This window comes from Polypterus senegalus, chromosome 11 (assembly GCF_016835505.1).
Source record: "Polypterus senegalus isolate Bchr_013 chromosome 11, ASM1683550v1, whole genome shotgun sequence".
NCBI lineage: Eukaryota > Metazoa > Chordata > Cladistia > Polypteriformes > Polypteridae > Polypterus > Polypterus senegalus.
This window is the reverse complement of record NC_053164.1, coordinates 164,861,406-164,879,481: the sequence shown is the minus strand read 5'-3', so window position 1 is coordinate 164,879,481 and position 18,076 is coordinate 164,861,406. Positions and strand designations below refer to the sequence as shown.

The 18,076-nt window shown below is 35.4% G+C and overlaps 1 protein-coding gene across 2 annotated transcripts in view; it reads right to left on the bottom strand.

Annotated features, from left to right (window-relative positions):
* The window catches only part of LOC120539682 (FYVE, RhoGEF and PH domain-containing protein 4-like), a 343,618-nt gene that overhangs the window by 254,889 nt on the left and 70,653 nt on the right, over window positions 1-18,076 (bottom strand). Inside the window, exon 1 of one of the 2 annotated variants that reach the window (XM_039770026.1) lies at window positions 15,964-16,177. The exons of the other annotated variant lie outside the window; for it this stretch is intronic. Coding sequence (XP_039625960.1) covers window positions 15,964-16,081 — 118 coding nt within the window. The 5' untranslated portion in view covers window positions 16,082-16,177. Of the gene's footprint in view, window positions 1-15,963; window positions 16,178-18,076 lie in introns of those variants that run through there. 2 annotated transcript variants of the gene reach the window in all.

The following is an 18,076-nucleotide window of genomic DNA, read 5'->3' as shown; positions in this document are numbered from 1 at the left end:
CGGAATCAGACATCCTGATAAGTTTCAAGCATCCAAACTATCCTGCACAGTCATTCCATTGACCACCTACAGATAATATTTCTTGGGTGCCAATACAGTGTGTCATTGCACTGTTTAGTGCACCTACAATGGTCAGTGGGAGGCAGGAACAACTCTACATCATTTCAATTGAAACAGAAATTAAATGGGTCAAATTCCTGCTGCTACAATACTAAGATATTAACATTTCATTATAACTGCTGTTGCATTTAATGATACAACACTCATGAACAAATTTACAACATTGATGAACAAATTTGCAGCTCACAAGAGCAAAGACAGACAAGCAGTGTGGATGATGAATGAGACAGTTAGCAATAAAAATATACTGTACTGAGGCAATGCCGGTACTTCAGCTAATGTCTTATAAATTTAAAAAAAATCACACTGCTGTACTTTTCTAAATGCAGAATAAGAGAAGTAGGGAAAAATTCCAGCAAATTAAATGAGATCAATCAGAGGTACAATGTCTCATTGATTGTAAAACTGGTTGAAACACAAACCTGCATCTGCATGTGGTCCCCAGGACTGAGTTTGAGAACTACTGGCTTATTGGACAAGACTGATGAGTTGTGTTCTTTAGGTTAGAAGGTTGTATGCATCAGGGCATCAATGTGGTGTGGTTGCTAGCTTTGCTGCAACCTCATAGCTCTAGGTCCCTTGGCTCAAATGTTTGGCTGCATCCTTTTTAGTGTAGAGTTTGTACATTCTCTCCACATTCATGTGAGTTTTCTCTGGATATTTCAGTTCACAAAAAATATGCTAATTTTTAACTAGAAACTCTAAGTGGCCCAACACAAACTAGCACAGCCATGAGGGTGCCTTGTGCCGGAGTTGTGCATTCCTCCCATTGCAGGTTCCTGCCTGAAACTAAACACTACTAGGGCAGACTTTGCCTCTCTGTCACAATGTACTGGCATAAAGGTGTTGCAAGTTCTAGCTCATTACAAGTGATGAGCGAACTCCACAGTGTTTGCTTTGCCACGTGTTCGGAGAAATCACAAACGTGTTCATGAATATTACCAAACTCTGCAAAATGCATTGAAGTCAATGGGGAAGGACTAACTGAACTAGATTTGACTGGACTATAATGGTGTAATTATCTTTAAAGTGACCTTGTGGGCTAGGGAAATGTCTGTAAACTACACTGGACAGATTATTGTGGCCTAAAATGTGACGTGAGCTGTGCAGAAGCAGTGCCTACCACTACAATACCATGCCTCTGTGAGAAAAAAGAAAATGAAGAACAAAAAATGAACACAGTCAGAGACATTCGTTTATATATTTTGACAAAACAAAGTGTAAATGCTGAAATCATAGTCAAGAGTCAGAAAAAATATGTAGGCCTTTTAAAGTCATAGAATTCAAAGGGGTGTGTCAAGATTGAAAACACACGCTGGCTCGTTCTATTTTTGGAAGTCGCTCTGAAACTGTCTGTGTTGATGCTTTGCACTTTTTCTTCTATCAAAAGGATAGAAACATCTTGTAAATAATAATAACAAATTATAGAAACTATTACTTCATAGAGGCTCCTTCAAAGTTTGTTTATTTTTATCTCCACGTAGCTAATTAAACATGCATAGGGCACGCAACTCCTTCCCTGATACTGATATGGAACTCAAAGATCAACCTGCACATTTGGCGAAAAAATAGAGAGAGCTCTTTTTTTATGCTGTATATGTTTCACAAAGATAAAAATTGAGAGAACCTGCATTATTACATTTCTGTACTACCAATAAGTCCCACAGAGTCTGCAATGCAGATGATCAGTATTATATACCTGGGGCGGTACCATCCAATGTTGGCTGTTACAGCTCCAGGGGATGTAGCGCTGAACTTGCAAAGCATTATGGGGCACTGGGGAAAAAGCTCCCCTAAACCAACTGAATTATCAGTAAATAATTGAACAAACAAGAGAGAATGCAGCAGATTCACTACGAATAACACTTTGGCGAAATTTTCTGATCAACACCACTCATTACTGACAACTATTGTTGCAGTGTCTTTCAACATATTTTTAAGAATAGACTTGTTATCAATTTCAAGCTAACAACAAAAACAAACAAAACAAACACATAAAACATTTGCAGTCACCTGCATTATTATAAACAGGATAAAAAATTACAACTTATTTCCTTGCTTGGCACCTTTTTAGCAATGCCAAAAGTGTTGCTTGCAAGCATATTTGAATTTTAGTGTACTTGTCAAGATTAATTTAATAACACTGTCAAATTGGTTAAAGAATAAAGGCAGTTCAAATAATCAGGTAAGATTTTAAATGCATTACTTTCTTATTAGCACTTAAAAATGACCCACATTGCTGAAACATAATGGGATTTGTTTTAATGCCCAATGCCACAGTGACCATACAGTGTCTTATTTTCATGTACTTCATTGAGAAAGTGACGTAAAAATACACTGATACCACTGAGAATTAAATGCCAGTGCAGCATCTCCATTTAAATGCCTTTACTTCTAAGTAGGCCTGATATACCTCACAGCTGGGTGTAAGGAAATAATTTCTATTTACTATCTTTTCCATTATTTTGTAAGCACACCAGCAAATTGTAAAGAGTGCATTAGATTAATTAATATTTTAAATGTAAGAAGGTTTCACAATGTTGATTTTAAATAGATTTTTCGAAGAAAAATGCTTTCCTTAGATTTCTCCAGTCTTGCTTACTCAATTACTAAACATCCCAGAACTGAGTACCACGGCCTGGCTATACTTCTCAGCTGAAAACAATATCTGCAGAAACATGTTCACACCAAGCAAAATAATTTCTGTTACATTTACACGCTCCATCTAGGTCACTCTAAAAAACACCATTTGAATAATTTAAAAATGCCTTTGTGATTACAATTTGTTATATTAAAATGATTGTTTCTGTTTAAAAAAAAAGGGAAGAAGAAGAAGAAGAAGAGGAATTGAGGAATTGAAGTTTATAGTAAGTATCTTCTGAGCAAGTAATTTGGTTAACATTTTTTTCAGGAAACTAAAACCATGAAGCCAAAACTGTCACAGAGCCAAAGCCAGGCAACCTGCTGCTAAGATGATATTAACCAGCAAAAACTCTGGGTTTGAACAGCACTTTCATAAAATACGAACAAGCTGATGTGCTAAATCAGATTAAATTAGACAAATATTCCGTTTGTAAAGTGTTATGGAAGTCATTGAACAAAAAGGTCAGTGGTGAGCACTGTTTTCACAAAGGTCCATAAGACTGTATAAAAATCCCAGCCTGGTCATTGTCTGTACGGAGCTTGCACATTCTTACAGTGTTTCGTATTTTTCATTTTCTTCACATACATGTCTTTAAGATATGTGGGGAAAGTTAGGTATGTTAGGTTAATTGTTAGGTTAAGTTACCCACCTGTTTTAACAATTGACTGACTCACAACTTGAGCTTATCTTCTATGCTTCAAAATCTTCCTTATGATTTCTACTTTCTTAGTCACTAATATTTGCCTTAAACACATTTTATTTTAGGTTGGCACAGTGTTGCAATGGTCAATAGTGCATTCTACTAGCTCTAAGTACCAAGATACAATTATTATATCTGCATTAAATTTGAAAGCTGTCTTATTGAATGTGTACATTTTCTCAAGAAATTTCATTTTAAACTTATAATATAAATATTTCTGAACTGGCATGGAATAAAAGGATTGTGGGCGGCACAGTGGCGCAGTGGGTAGTGCTGCTGCCTCGCAGTTAGGAGACCCGGGTTCGCTTCCCGGGTCCTCCCTGCGTGGAGTTTGCATGTTCTCCCCGTGTCTGTGTGGGTTTCCTCCCACAGTCCAAAGACATGCAGGTTAGGTGCTTTGGCGATTCTAAATTGCCCTAGTGTGTGCGCTTGGTGTGCGTGTGTATGTGTATGTGCCCTGCCCGGGGTTTGTTTCCTGTTGGCTGGGATTGGACCCCCGTGACTCTGTAGTTAGGATATAGCAGGTTGTATAATGGATGAATAAAGTGATTGTAGATGCCTGCATAATTGTGTACTATGACCACCTACATTGACCCAGTTTATCCTATAATGCACTAGCATTCTTTTCTGCCTTGGGTTTGTCTTTTTCTGTTGCAAGAAAAGGTTTTGACTCCCTCACAACCTCAGGTGTATCAAGCAGGTATAAAAACAGATAATCATAAAAAGCAAGGACACAAGTAAGCATACTATACTTGAAAAATAGACTTATATAAATTCATAAATAGAATTAGAAACATTGTATAGCTTTAATGCATCATACAAAATTTAAAAACACATTTAATTTTTAGTAAATTGACACATATCAGGCATCCCTGTACTCATTTGGACAAATTACTGAGGTGTGTGTGTTTTTGTGTATCAGGATGTGAGTCATTGAAAACCAAAAAACAGATATGAATTCAAGAATGACATCTGAACTGAACTTGTTGCAGGAACTGGGACTGTAAATTCATTCCAACATATTTACATTAACTTGGTTATTTTACAACTGCATAAGAATTAGGGAAGAACAAAAGAACTTGTTCAACAAAATGTGATTATTTTTATTTCACTACTTCATGTAGAGACAGTCATGTGTTAAATTCCTTAGAGTTTTTGCAAGCATTGCTGTCTTCATTTGTTATTTTTTTTTCTACAAAAACTGATTTTATTTGTGGCTTAAAATGCTTTCAAACTACCAACAGTATAAAGAAAATGCTAAAACCAATAAATGATTAAGTCTGCTATACCTTCTTTAGCCATGTTTTATAGCAGAAGACATAGGACAAAGTAGCATCTCTTACTAAAGTCACTTCCAGATAATACCACGTGCACTGAATTGCATTAATCACACATTAACAGTTACCCTTTAAAACTTACGTAGTAAAAATAAATGACTACATTTTGAATCTGTTAAATATTTTAGGCGCAGCGGCAAGTGCTAGTAGCACACAGATCCTGGACCCTGGAATTGACTCCTGGCCCAGTCACTGCCTGCGTGGCTTTAGCACCTTTCCTCTCTGCTTGTATAGGTTTTCTTGTGGTACTCTGGTTTTCTTCCTGTTTCATGAATATTTACCAATTCAGTTAAATGACCAGGCTAAGGTGCCAGGAAAAGCACCAGTTTTCTGCAAACTTAACCTGAATGAGAAGGTTATAAGGTGAATGGAAAAATAATACATGACTGATTTAAAAAAAAACAAAACAAAAAAAACAACACACAAAGCTTCAGCTACAGCATTCTTTCCTTAAATGAATACATGTAAAATGCATGTCACTGGTAATTTGAAGACCGTAGAGTGGGAGCAAGCTATCCAATTACAATAAAACATAATTAAAGGTAAGGACAGAGTCTAAACCAACAGATGACTTGATGGATCTCTTGCCACAAGATGTCACTGTTCCATTGGAAATGAGAAAATAATGTATAGATCATGAATAGAATGGGAGCTTTTAAAATGTTACAATTGTTTCTAATTGCATACAGGCTGTCACTGTGTCTAAAGGCCTAGAATTGTGATTTGAAATCACATTTCTGTCGACCTGATGACAACCACTGAATCATGATGGAGGTATTCTGTCTGTAATCAAACTAAAAAAAATGTGTCTTTGTATGAAATAATATCATAGTCTACATTTATGACATACAGGGTCGGCACTTATTTTCAATGAAGTTATAGAACTTAAAAGACTTAACTGACAAGCTCTATCCTGAAAAAGTAATGGCTCAGATACACATATTGTATTGGTAAAAGTGTCTGAAGCGTGTCACAAACTTTGGGATGGTCTTAGCCATGACAAAATATGACAAAATAATAAACAAACAGAGTGCATACAACCTGTAAAAGGTTTCAAGCTTACAGAATATTACTCATAAACCCCACCTGTTTCAACAATTGACTGAAACACAACTTGAGCTTACTTCTATGCTTCAAAATCTTCCTTGTGATTAGTCACTAATGTTTGCCTTAAGCTCATTTTAGTTTAGGATGGCACAGTGTTGCGATGGTGACTACTGCCTTTTTTATTTTACAGTGCCTAGATTCGATTATTGATTCTGCATGAAATTTGCATGCTCTCCTAGAGAATGTGTGTTTTCTCTCAAGGTATTTCATTATCCTATATACTATATAGTTCTGATTTGGCACTATGTCACCTAGCATTGATTTTGTCATTGTTTCCTACTTGCAACCAATGCTGCTATGATAGGTACTGGCTCCCCAAAAGCTTGCATACTCCAGTTCATTGTAGGAAGATGAGTATTTTGTAGTTAATTTGCCCTTAGATGCCACCAAGATGAAAAAAGTGTACTTTAAATTTTGGGTATATTTTTAACTCCTGCCTTTCAAAGTTTAATAAGAGGTTTCGTCAAAGTAATGTTTTGAAAAAAAGGCTTCATACTCTATATCTATTACTCAATTTATAATGCATGTAAGTCTTAAGAATGAGACGTTTATAAAAATGAGAGGAGATATCTATTCAGCCCTCCAAACTTTTTTTTTTTTAATTTAAACTATGCTACCCATACATTCCCCAAAGTCATTATGGTACCTACTTCAAATTACTCAGTGCAATGGTCTATTGGAAATGCTATAAAACATTTGTGTCTAAGTTTCTAATTGGTTGAACACACTCACCCTTAGTTTCCACTGTTGTCCTTAAATATAAATTAATGGTTTCCTATTTAACTGCAAGAATCTTGCTGGATCAATTTTATCTAGATTTTTCATAAATTTTAAGATCATGACTAGGCCAAATACTCTCTCCTGCTCAATATTAAAGTAGTGCGACATAGGACAGGTCTAACTCTGAGAATAGATATGGTTGCATTCCTCTGCCCATCTTCTAGATTTGCCGCATCTTTTGTTGATGTGGTTAACAAACCTATAATCAGAATTCCATGTGTACTCTGACTACTGCTTTACTGAGATTGAACATAACATGTTTTGATTGACAGTATATGGAATCTATGATATAATACACACATTTACCAGTTCTTCTGAATATGTTTGCCACTTTCTATTGATACATTTCATCCTGCAGAGAAACAACAAAATCTTTTAAAGTTTGCTTCCAGCATGTCTATGATATTCACCTCATAATCTATGATGACTTTTTCTTCTGTGTGCATCTAGTATTCTGAACAGTAGTTAATTTTCTCAAAGTCATAACCTTGTGTTTTTTTAGCCGTTTTTTTCTGCCTATTTGGTACCAGCAACTTAGGTGTCATCTGTACATTTTGCAAGTTTATTCACTATATCCAGATGTATACCCTTTATAAAAACTAGAACTACTCACAGTCCAAGAATAGATCCTGGAAGACTGCACTGACAAACACAGTGAATGTGCAGCACTCTCTTAGCCGTACATAAGATAACATGATCAGCAACAATGTACGGCCAGTAGTTGTATTAGTTTTTTACTTCAATAACAGAGGTTTGCACAAAAATCAGGAAATTAAACCATTAAAAAAAGCAAACGTCAAACAATTGAGAAAACTTCAGTAACTTATTAATTATAAATTATTTTCAGAAGAGCTAGATGGTGAACCTGCAATTCTTAAACAAATATTATTTTATTATTTCTTTTTTCAAAGCAGTTTTCCTTTATATTGTATGTAATGATCAGGCAAGAAATATACAGACTTCTCTAACCTCAGCAAAGTGTTATTGACACCTCAATCAGAAAGACATTGGACAACAATGGGCTTGAGTAGAGAAGAGAAGAGAAAGGAGGAAACCGAAACTAACCTCAATGAACATTATTTTTGACTTTCATTTACCTGGAACCACGCGAATGATTCCTAAGCATTTTGTGAGAATTTTCAGATGGGACAAAAGTTACATTTTTTTAAATAGCAAGAGTCTAACCATGTTTGACATATAGCAAACACTACATTCTGCAGTAGGGACATCAAGTAAATAATCACACATCGTGGTGGTAGTGTTATGGTGTGGGAATGATTTGCACCTTCAAGACCAGGACAATTTGGAATAATTGAAGGAACTATGAATTCTGCTCAAAAATTTGTAAGGGGAATGTACAGTCATATGAAAACAAATGAAAGTGCACATGATAATGATTCAGAGGAAGCAAAATATATATTATGGACTGACCTAGTCAAAGCAAAAACCTTAACCTGAAAGGGATGCTAAGGAAGGACCTGAAAAAGAGCAGTTCATGCTAGAAATCTACCAGTGGTTTTGAATTTAAGCGGTTCTGCAAGGAGTGGACTACAGCAATGTGAAAAACTGATACTGAATTACAGGAGGCATTCTGTTGCAGTCACTGCAGCTAAAGACGGCACATCCAGCTGTCATGACATGACAATAAATGACAAATATAGCACCAAGAAACCATTGTACCATTTCATTGTATTTAATTAGGAAAGTTATCGTTCCCAATGAGAGTGAATAGGTCTGTACTGTGTCAACTTTTATTAAAAAAAAAATCCTGTTTTCCTTTCATTGTCTCCATCATTAACACATTAATACTAAAACTCTTATTTCAGTTAAGTTGTTGTTGCCTTTTAAATGCTGTGCTTTTATACAATTTATTTTTGTATAGCCCAAAATCACACAAGAAGTGCCACAATGGGCTTTAACAGGCACTGCCTTTTCTCAGCTCCCAACCTATCGAAGACAAAAAAAAAACCCTTGTAGGGAAAAAAAATGGAAGAAACCTTGGTATAGGCAGTTCAAATAGAGACCCCTTTCCAGGTAGGTTGGGCATGCAGTGGGTGTCAAAAAAGAAGGTTATATCAGTCTTTTAAAAAATATGCAAAACTGTTCAGAAAAAGTAAACTGTAATCTTCCAGACCTCTTAATGAACTCTTGCAAAACTCTCTTGTTTGCTTTAGCTAGGAGGGGCTATTCAGGATACAGATATTTACTTCTTTACATTCGCCATATAAACACATGGAGTTATTTAAAGGGATCCATGTTTTATTGTTGGTGCCTTTCTGTGTTAAAATATCACATTATTTGTAATGTCTAAGATTATTTACTATACAGGTTTTCAGTACTTCACTATATGTGAGTAAGAAAGTAATTGTACAAAACCATTTGCACAGCAGAGCTATTTGTTTTGACCAAGAAACCAGAACCTGACTACATTAAAGCCCACCGAACATCCATAATACTTTCAATTCGGTTAGGGTAACACAGTGCATAGTCAGAAATTGAAAGTGCTACCTACCTTATATTTTTAAAAAATCTAGTTTGAATCAAGTACAGTAGTTTATCATTGCTTGAGGGAACATTTTAACTGATGCAAGTGTGCTTGAAATTCCAAGTAATGTAATTAAATTGATCTGCTTTTGTTTTGTCAAGCTGAAAGATCACACATTATTGCATACTTAAAGTCAAATTCAGACTTGGTCTATATAAATTTTTAACTTATGCATAATTTGCATTTTTAAGCATTTTGCAGAATTGTGGAAGTGTATTGTACTTGACGTCACAGTGCTTGCTCTCAAAGTTACACTAGGCTAACACTCTCCCTATTGTGGAACTTGCCAGGCAGAAAAACAGAGCATTAGGATTTTTATTAATTGAGTACAAGTTATATATATTTTTAAACTACATATGCTTCATAGGTTTATACACGCATTCCTATTCTTAAACATCGACGAGCACAGTCTAAGCAAGTACGAATCATGTTACTTTAATATTTTTCATAGCTGCTTAAGGCTCTGTAATTCAAAAAACAGCCAAAAGTGTCCTTTTACTCTTAGTACCTACTCAATTACTCATTTATTTAAATATATAATTCAAATAACATTAATAACAAATGTAGAACAGAACACGCATAAAACAAAGAAAAAAAGTTTTTTTAATACATCCTACAAAGCGAGAGCATATATTCTATATATGTATCATAAACGTAGTCCAACACTCAAAACAACAGTGTGACCCACACCTGTACGCTGAACGCTTGCTTGTAGCACCCCGATAGCTCCCCTGAAGAGTCGGGTACCGCCCACATTTTGAAACGTTGCACGGTAGTGTATTGTGATTGGCTCTTCTACACACACTCACACGGTTGTCCCTGAAATGTGTTTATTTGTTCCCTCTAGACCCGCTTATTTCAGTAATTGTCACGAACAGGAGCACATTTCTTTTGCAGGGTTGTTGTGTGTATTTTAAATCACTAAAAAAGAAATACATACAGTAAGAATATAATTATGTGTAGCCTATTGTACTAAAATCTGTACATATTAAATAATCGAAACATTCTGTAAATTAATTCTCGAATTATAATTCGTTTACCCCATATAGTATTTGCACTAATGTTGATGTTCACACGTCTGTGGTTACTGTATGCTATAATTGGTATATTTACGTTCGTCACCGTCTTAATAGTACAGTTAATTTAAAACTATGTGACATTGTCTTCACACTTCTAATGGTATACTGTGCACGTTGGAATTAAAGAGTAAGACCCTATAGTCGCGCCCTGCCCAGGGTTTGTTTCCTGCCTTGCGCCCTGTGTTGGCTGGAATTGGCTCCAGCAAACCCCCGTGACCCTGTAGTTAGGATATAGCGGAATCGATGGATAGACCCAATTGTCCACGCAACTGTTGAGATGCGTCCTGAATTTTAGCTCCTTTATTCAGTCTGATCTCATCCTTCACATGTGTAGTTAACCTACAATAGGGATGCGTGTGCTCAGTTCCACCAGCCATACATACAACTCAACAAGTCTGTAAAAAATCTGATTTTTTAATAACCAAAGATAAAACAGTTATTGTATTAATCCATGTTTACAGTTAGTGTTATTAACCGAGTTAAGTCAACGGAAAGGAAACAGTAAAACAAAAATAGGCACATGGCACAATAACACCCCCCACCATCATAAAATTTGGCCGTCTCTGCTTCTGAAGTCTCTGAAATTAGCTGTACTCAAGCGACATGGATCTAGCGTTATTTATTAAATAATAACGAGACTCTTTCGGAATATAGCCAGGAAGTAACACTTAATATCGTTTCTCTTAAAATGAATAGTGTAACAGCATTGATAAGTAAGGCATGAAAGCGTGAGGTGTTCCCAGCCACCGCCTACATATTTCCTGTTGCAAATACAATACAACTTTGTTAATTGCTGTCAGATTTGTGCCATACTTTTTTCTTAAATAAAAAACCGACGCAATGTGCTCCTTCAATTGTTTATTTTACTTACATACTTAGGACAAAAAATGTTTAAATTTGGTATGGTGTTTTGTGCTGTTGCCTCCCAGCTTCAGGGCTCTGGGTTAATTCCCAGGGTATCCTGCGGGTATTCTGGGTCTAAAGTCCCATCACAGAATGTGAGTTTGAATGAACAACTCTGAATCTACAATCTGAATGTTGTTATGTGTGTGGGTCTCTATGAACAGGCCCACTGATGAAAGCAATTCTCTGTCTAGGGTCGGTTCCTGACTCAAACCCAGTGCTGCTGTAATAGGGCTTCAGTTCTCCACAATCCTCAGCCTAAATGGATTCAAGAATAGATGGGTCTTTTTTAATTATCCCCCCATTTTAATAAATCTGTAAATGTGTCACTAGTCTATGTTTGTCCTCCTTACAACAGACTCTTACTGCTACTTAAATTTTAAATTTATGAACTCGTTTGGTGCACAAACCTCAAGGCAAAGTGTCACTAAGATTACTGACATCACCAATCATTATGAATAATTAACATATTCCAATGGTTATTTAAATAAATAACTTTGAAGGAAGATTTTTTTTTTAAGTATAATACTATTCTAGGTCACTGTTTAAAAAGCAGTTTTCAGAACTCCATAATATGCACTATCAGGCACAGTGAAATTACTTTTCTATATGAACAATAAAACTAAACAAGGTGTAAATGCTGACTGAGGAATTGGCATTTTTACAGCCTGTGGATATTCAGTTTCTTATTAATTTATGCCAAGGTTAGAAAACTAATTCTGAAAACATTTTTCTTCAAAGCAGTTTTATAATTTGAAGATAGACAAAAAAAGCGGGATTTTTTTGTTAAATTAGATTGCTTTTTGTCTGTAGTCTAATTAATTACGGAGTTTTACTTCTGTAGGAAATTCAGAAAGGTGCTTATTTTTGTTGCCTAAATGGTGCAGCATTTATACTGTGGGATTAAAAAAACAATTCATATTTATTATGTAATCTTTTCCTTGACTGCTTCCATCTTTTAAATGCAACCTACAAATGATATCTGAGCTTTCACAAGTAGTACTTTGAAACAATTGACATGTCCGAATAAGCAAAACCTTCGGCTAATGAAATCATGTTTACTCTGATAGCTCAATCTAGATGTGATCACATGGAAGCAAAAGTGTGCATTTTGCATGTCATTAGGTTTTTAATTTTTGCTTGGCCCTGCAGATATGACTGCATATAATCCTTCAGGTTCTATTATGGTAATATTTGTCAAACTGTGTATTCAGAAAGTCACACAGCCCTAAAGTTGTTATGACCTATGTAATCAATTTCTGTTGATTCAGTATTGTTCATTTAAGGTACACCTTTATGAAATCAGTTAGCTCTGTCACAGGAAGTAATGAAAAAAAAAATGCTCAACCCTCGCACAAAACAAATACAATTTTCAAGTTTAAATCTGCCTGCTGTAATTGCAATATAAGCGGAGCCTCATGCACGAGTAAATGATGGCATCACTTTTTGTTTCATGTATTTCATGTTTGTTTTGTATTAAGATTGCCTTCTTGTTTTAATTTGCCTTAACAAGTTAACAGTGAAGTGCAAATGAAAAGGCAGCCAACAAAAAAGACACAAGCTGATTTGGTACAATCTATACATCAAAATGTTGTTCATGAAATACTTGTTTTAAAAAAAAATATATAAAGAAAGTTATCAGAAAACTATTTAAGAGAGGTGTTAACCCATTGTGGTCGAGGAATATTTTTTCAAATGTCTCACAAAGTATAATATATAGTACATTAGTAGAAATATGTAACAAGTCAGAAAAAAAAAAAAGAAAAATCCTAAATTGTAAAATCATTGTAGAATTTTTTCATGCAAAGTTCTAAATTATAATGATAACTATATAAATAAAGATTTGTGTGAGTCTCTCTGTAGTTAAGAGTGCAAATCAATTGTATACTGACATAGGGAACAAAGACCTACTTTAACTACTCTCTCACAGCTCTACGATTTAAAAAAAAAAACCTGAAACTAGATAGAGGAGTTCTTTTAAAGATATCTGCTATATGATAAAATAAAATTGCTCTTTTAACTTAATGTCTCAAGGCAACGCAAATACAGAGCATGGCTACAAAAATTGCATTTGATCTGCACTGTACCAAAGTAGTTTCTGGAACACTGAAAAGATGTGCTTAGAATTAGCTGGTGGCCAGGACCAAGATTCTGTGAATTTGCCATAGCAGACAAACTCTTTAATTTATCCAGACATGGAGTCAAGGTATGCCAAAAATATGAAATAATATTGGCACTTGCAGAATCTCTCTTTTTATATGGGGGACAGACAGTATAGCATGAAAAGCTAATTCACGATTATGATTTGGGCAAGATAAAGTACAGCTGTCTTCTGTGCTAGGAATATTACTACTATTGGCTATTTGACTTCAGCACTTGGTGTTCCTACAGATAATGGGTAAAAATGGCATTCTTATGCATGCTCTGCTCTCCCTTACTTTCAAATTTATAAGCCAACAGTTCTTTAAATCTGTTTGACAAATTAACCTCGAATGTATGAAATTGTGGGGTTCCTAAAAATGAACCTAAACTGTGAAAGTGTATTATTTTGTTCTGTAATGGAACATTACTTTATGTTAAATGACAGGCCTAAGGTTAGGGATAGTATTAAAAAAGTATAAACCACAGTTGGTAAAGAAAAAAGCAAAACAAAATGAGGCATATCAAAATAAATATGTATGTATTTGGATTTAAATAATCATTACTTAAAGGCAAACCAGAGAAAGAATATTTTTTAAAAGCCCTTGATGTAAAAGTGTCAAAATGGCATAATGTGATGGGTCTTTATTACTATTTTTGTCTTGATCTTTCTGTTTCATAGTCCAAGTTATCTATCCATCCATTCATTCATTTTCCAACCCGCTGAATCCAAACACTGGGTCATGGGGGTCTGCTGAAGCCAATCCTAGCCAACACAGGGCACAAGGCAGGAACCACTCCTGGGCAGGGTGCCAACCCACTGCAGGACACCCACAAACACACCAAGCACACCAAGCACACACTAGGGCCAATTCAGAATTGCCAATCCACCTTACCTGCATACATATTTATTTATTTATTAAGGGTGGCAAAGCAGTAGCACTGATGCTTCAAAATAAGGAGACTAGGGTTAGTATGCCATGCCACTGATACCATAAAAGTTATCGAGATCACAGAGAGTAAAGGAGTAAAAGGAGCCCACATACAACAGGAAGAACCCTGTGCTCCTTAAAAGACAGTATGTAGCCAGCATCCCATTAACAAGAATGCTTTCCTGCAGTGATTCCACATACTGCTAGAAGGGAACATTTACTGGCTACTCTGGAACTTTGTCTGGTTGTCCTTGACTGTTGATTTATTTCTTGGCTGTTACATGATGGGAAAGAGTTGAGATGACTGCTAACAATAAGAAAGACTTGCACTTTTGAGAGAGAAATTAAAGGTAACATGGGCAGTTTTTTGTGTGGTCTTGGGAAAGTGAATGAGTTAACTCCCTCACTCATAAATCACCCATTTATCCCGTCCTAGTGGTCCTGTAGGAATTTGGTGTGCATTTCTATTTGTTTGGTACTTTGTACTCCTCCTTGTGTTTTGGTTAAATTAAGGCATGTATTTACCTATTAAACAGTTTAGGGCACTTTTTCAGAATTCGAGTGACCCCTAGTGGAGCTGCCAGGAGTTTGTTCAAAATACATATTAGTGGAAGAGTCAACTTGTAGAGAGAGAGAGAGAAATATCACATACCATTACTTAAAGTAATAGAGCAAAATGTTTTAAGTATAAAGATTTAGTCATGAGAGAACTAATCAATCAAAAAAAGCTTGATCATGTAAAACAAACTACCCATGCAATGTGGCAAAACATATTTCACAACTAATAGTTTCTAGACTTTCATAAAACAACATTAATCCAGAGTGTCTTATTATCGACAGTATATAGAACCAAATTACAGCTTGAGCTGCAGTACACCATAAAAAATAGTTTGATGTATTTTTTTTTACTTGGGGGGGAAAAAAAATAACTCTAAAAAATGTAAACAGAATTACTTTTTTTTTCGAAAAAGAAAAATTTAACTCTGTTGTATTTGTGACCAAGCTCCTAGTTTCAAGAAAAGAATAAATTTGCAAAAGTAAAACATACAAATAATTGGCACATTCTTAATTTTAAAATGCTACTTTGAGTTAAGAGACTTAAGTATTGTATTGAGGTATCTATATTTTACCAGGAAGAAAAACACAAAATGAAAGTTCTAATATTAAACTGCCAAAAATTGAACTTCAGAAGTAAATAATAAGAAATAAATAATTAAGTGTTTGGTGTCACAATATTACATAAATCAGCAACATTTTATTTTAAAAAGCACATTTTCAGATGAATTGTAAAAAATAAATACTGAAACTGGTAATTTAACTAATATCCTTAATGTACGCAAACTTTTCTAATGTTAACTTTGTCATACCTTTCAAAACCATGTAACAAAACGTATGTGTCTTAATTTTGTAAGCTGACTGTATACAATTGTGTGATCAATAAAAAATATTTTAGCAACAGAAATTATTTTAGTGAAAAAGAATAACTACAACAATACTAGTAATATAATCATTGCTATTAGTGTTTATGCTGCAGTAGTAGCATTAGTATTAACAATATTGTTGGCAGAAATTAGCCTTGTATTATCAGATTGGCTCAGTAAAATCCTGCAAATTCCATGAACTCTGTTTGCCTGCCCTGTGGGAGAAAATCAAATATAGATTATCACATAGAGTTACCTTTGTGTTTATAAAACCAGTACTTCTGGCGTCGGTTCATCATCAGCCTCCAAAGATCTTTTAAGGAAATTAACCGTGAAAAAAAAGGCACAGTTTCATTTAGCTTGTATATAGTCATGGAATTTTTGATTAGTTTTTTTTTATTGCCATATTTCCAGACCAAGATAATCCAAAAAAAGTAACAGTCTTCCCAACAGGTTATCCATTTCTGATTCTTCTGATGGGATGGGGCAGCACTACATTTTACACTTAATTTGTTAATATTAAATTTGTATCCTGTTCACATACCCAACACTGTGCAAGTACAATACCAGTAAAGCTTACTTCCTTGAGAATGCCTGCTACTGGATTAGCAGTTACTGAACAATAGAAAATGAAAAACAAGAGTACATGCCAGCATCCGTAAAAACATCACCAGCAGTTTTTTTTTTTTTAAAAAACAAAGAGGCTTGAAAAGCATAAATGCACAACATAGGCAAAGGCTTGTTGCAAAATGTTTCAGTGCACCAAATATACTATGCAAAATAAAAAGAGATCCAATATCAAAGCAAACCTGACAAACTATTATTTTCTGTACTTACTACTGAAAAAGAAGGGTGGAGGGAAAAAAGAAAAATAATGCCTAAAACATGTTGTTTATAAGATTAGGAAATAATGCTACTTAAGAATTTTGGTGGATGAGTGTTTATTTCCTTTTTATTTTTTACTTTGCAAAATATATTCCTTTATGCGTCAAACCGCACAGTAGGTACTCTCAGCTGTAACAATTGTGAATGACGCCAACATCAGCTCACTTTATTAGCAATTAAATGGCAAGTAACATAACGTACACATCTCTGGGTTGTGAGGGGAAACAAAGAGAAAACCCAGAACAGGTACAGATAGAATGTGCAAAGTCTAAAAAGTGAAAGAAGGAGACCACAATCAAACACTAGCACAAACATGCTGTCAACTGCTAATAATGCCCTGTTAAAACAATATATAGCTGAAATAAATCCAACGTGGTGAAGCATCACCTTTAGTTAAACTGTTTACCCCAGCTTTGTAAGTGTGAAATTTAAATACTGTATATACTATAAAATTAAGAAAAACAGGATACAATGTTTGCCACTACTGGAAATTAAGTCATAAAAAAAGTTAAGTTATAAAAAAATATTGAAGTGGCTGTCATGCTAAAGACCTTTGCACTGAGAAAAATATGGTTAAGCATATTAGGTTTCAAAATTGGTGCACTACTAATTTACAAATAGGTAATATATGAAACATGAAAGTGAATAATGCATCCAAAAGGAGAGGCAAGTATAATTTAACGCACAGACCAAAGTTTGAGCACAAATGTTACTGGTAGGTCTCAACCTGGAAATATTTTTCCCGTTTTAACCCTTGATATGAATAATTATGACAAAGTGTTGAATTTATGTAACATACCTTTAGTAAATTGTGGTCTATGGCCGGCTTGTCATCCCGGCCAATACCCCCAGGCCGCCAGATGGAGCCCTCCCTGCAGCATGGAGGTGCCCCGAGGATCAGCAGGGAATCATGGACAATGGAGTTTTCATCCACAGCCCTGCTGGATACCACAGGGGCCGCTAGAGGGAGCTGCAAGGAGGAGCAAAGAGTCATATGTTCCCTATAACCCGGAAGTGCGTCATAGGCAAAGTGACAGCAGAAGTGACGTACTTCCAGGATGAAGAAAAGGACTTTTTATCTGACCTGGAAATGATAAGGATCACATGAACTGGAGATTGGAACACTTCCGGGTCAAGGACAATAAAAGGACTGTGACAGCTCCCAGACGGCGAGCTGAGCTGGGTGGAAGGGTGGCAACGCGTCTAGGAGTGTGGAGGATTGATTATTGCAGTATAGTGTTTATTAATGAGTATTGTGGATAGGAGGGTGCTTGGTGCACCGTTGATTAATAAAAAGTCAACTAGTTGGACTTTTACCTGGTGTCTGGCATCTCGGACAAGGGTTCAAGGGAGCGATAGCACCCCCGATCTGTCACAAAATGAATAAACTTAACTCACCATTGAACTTTCCAAGATTCCTAGTTGCAAAGACAACTAAAAGCTAAATGCTAAAATGATACTGTAAGTCATTTAACATTTAGCTT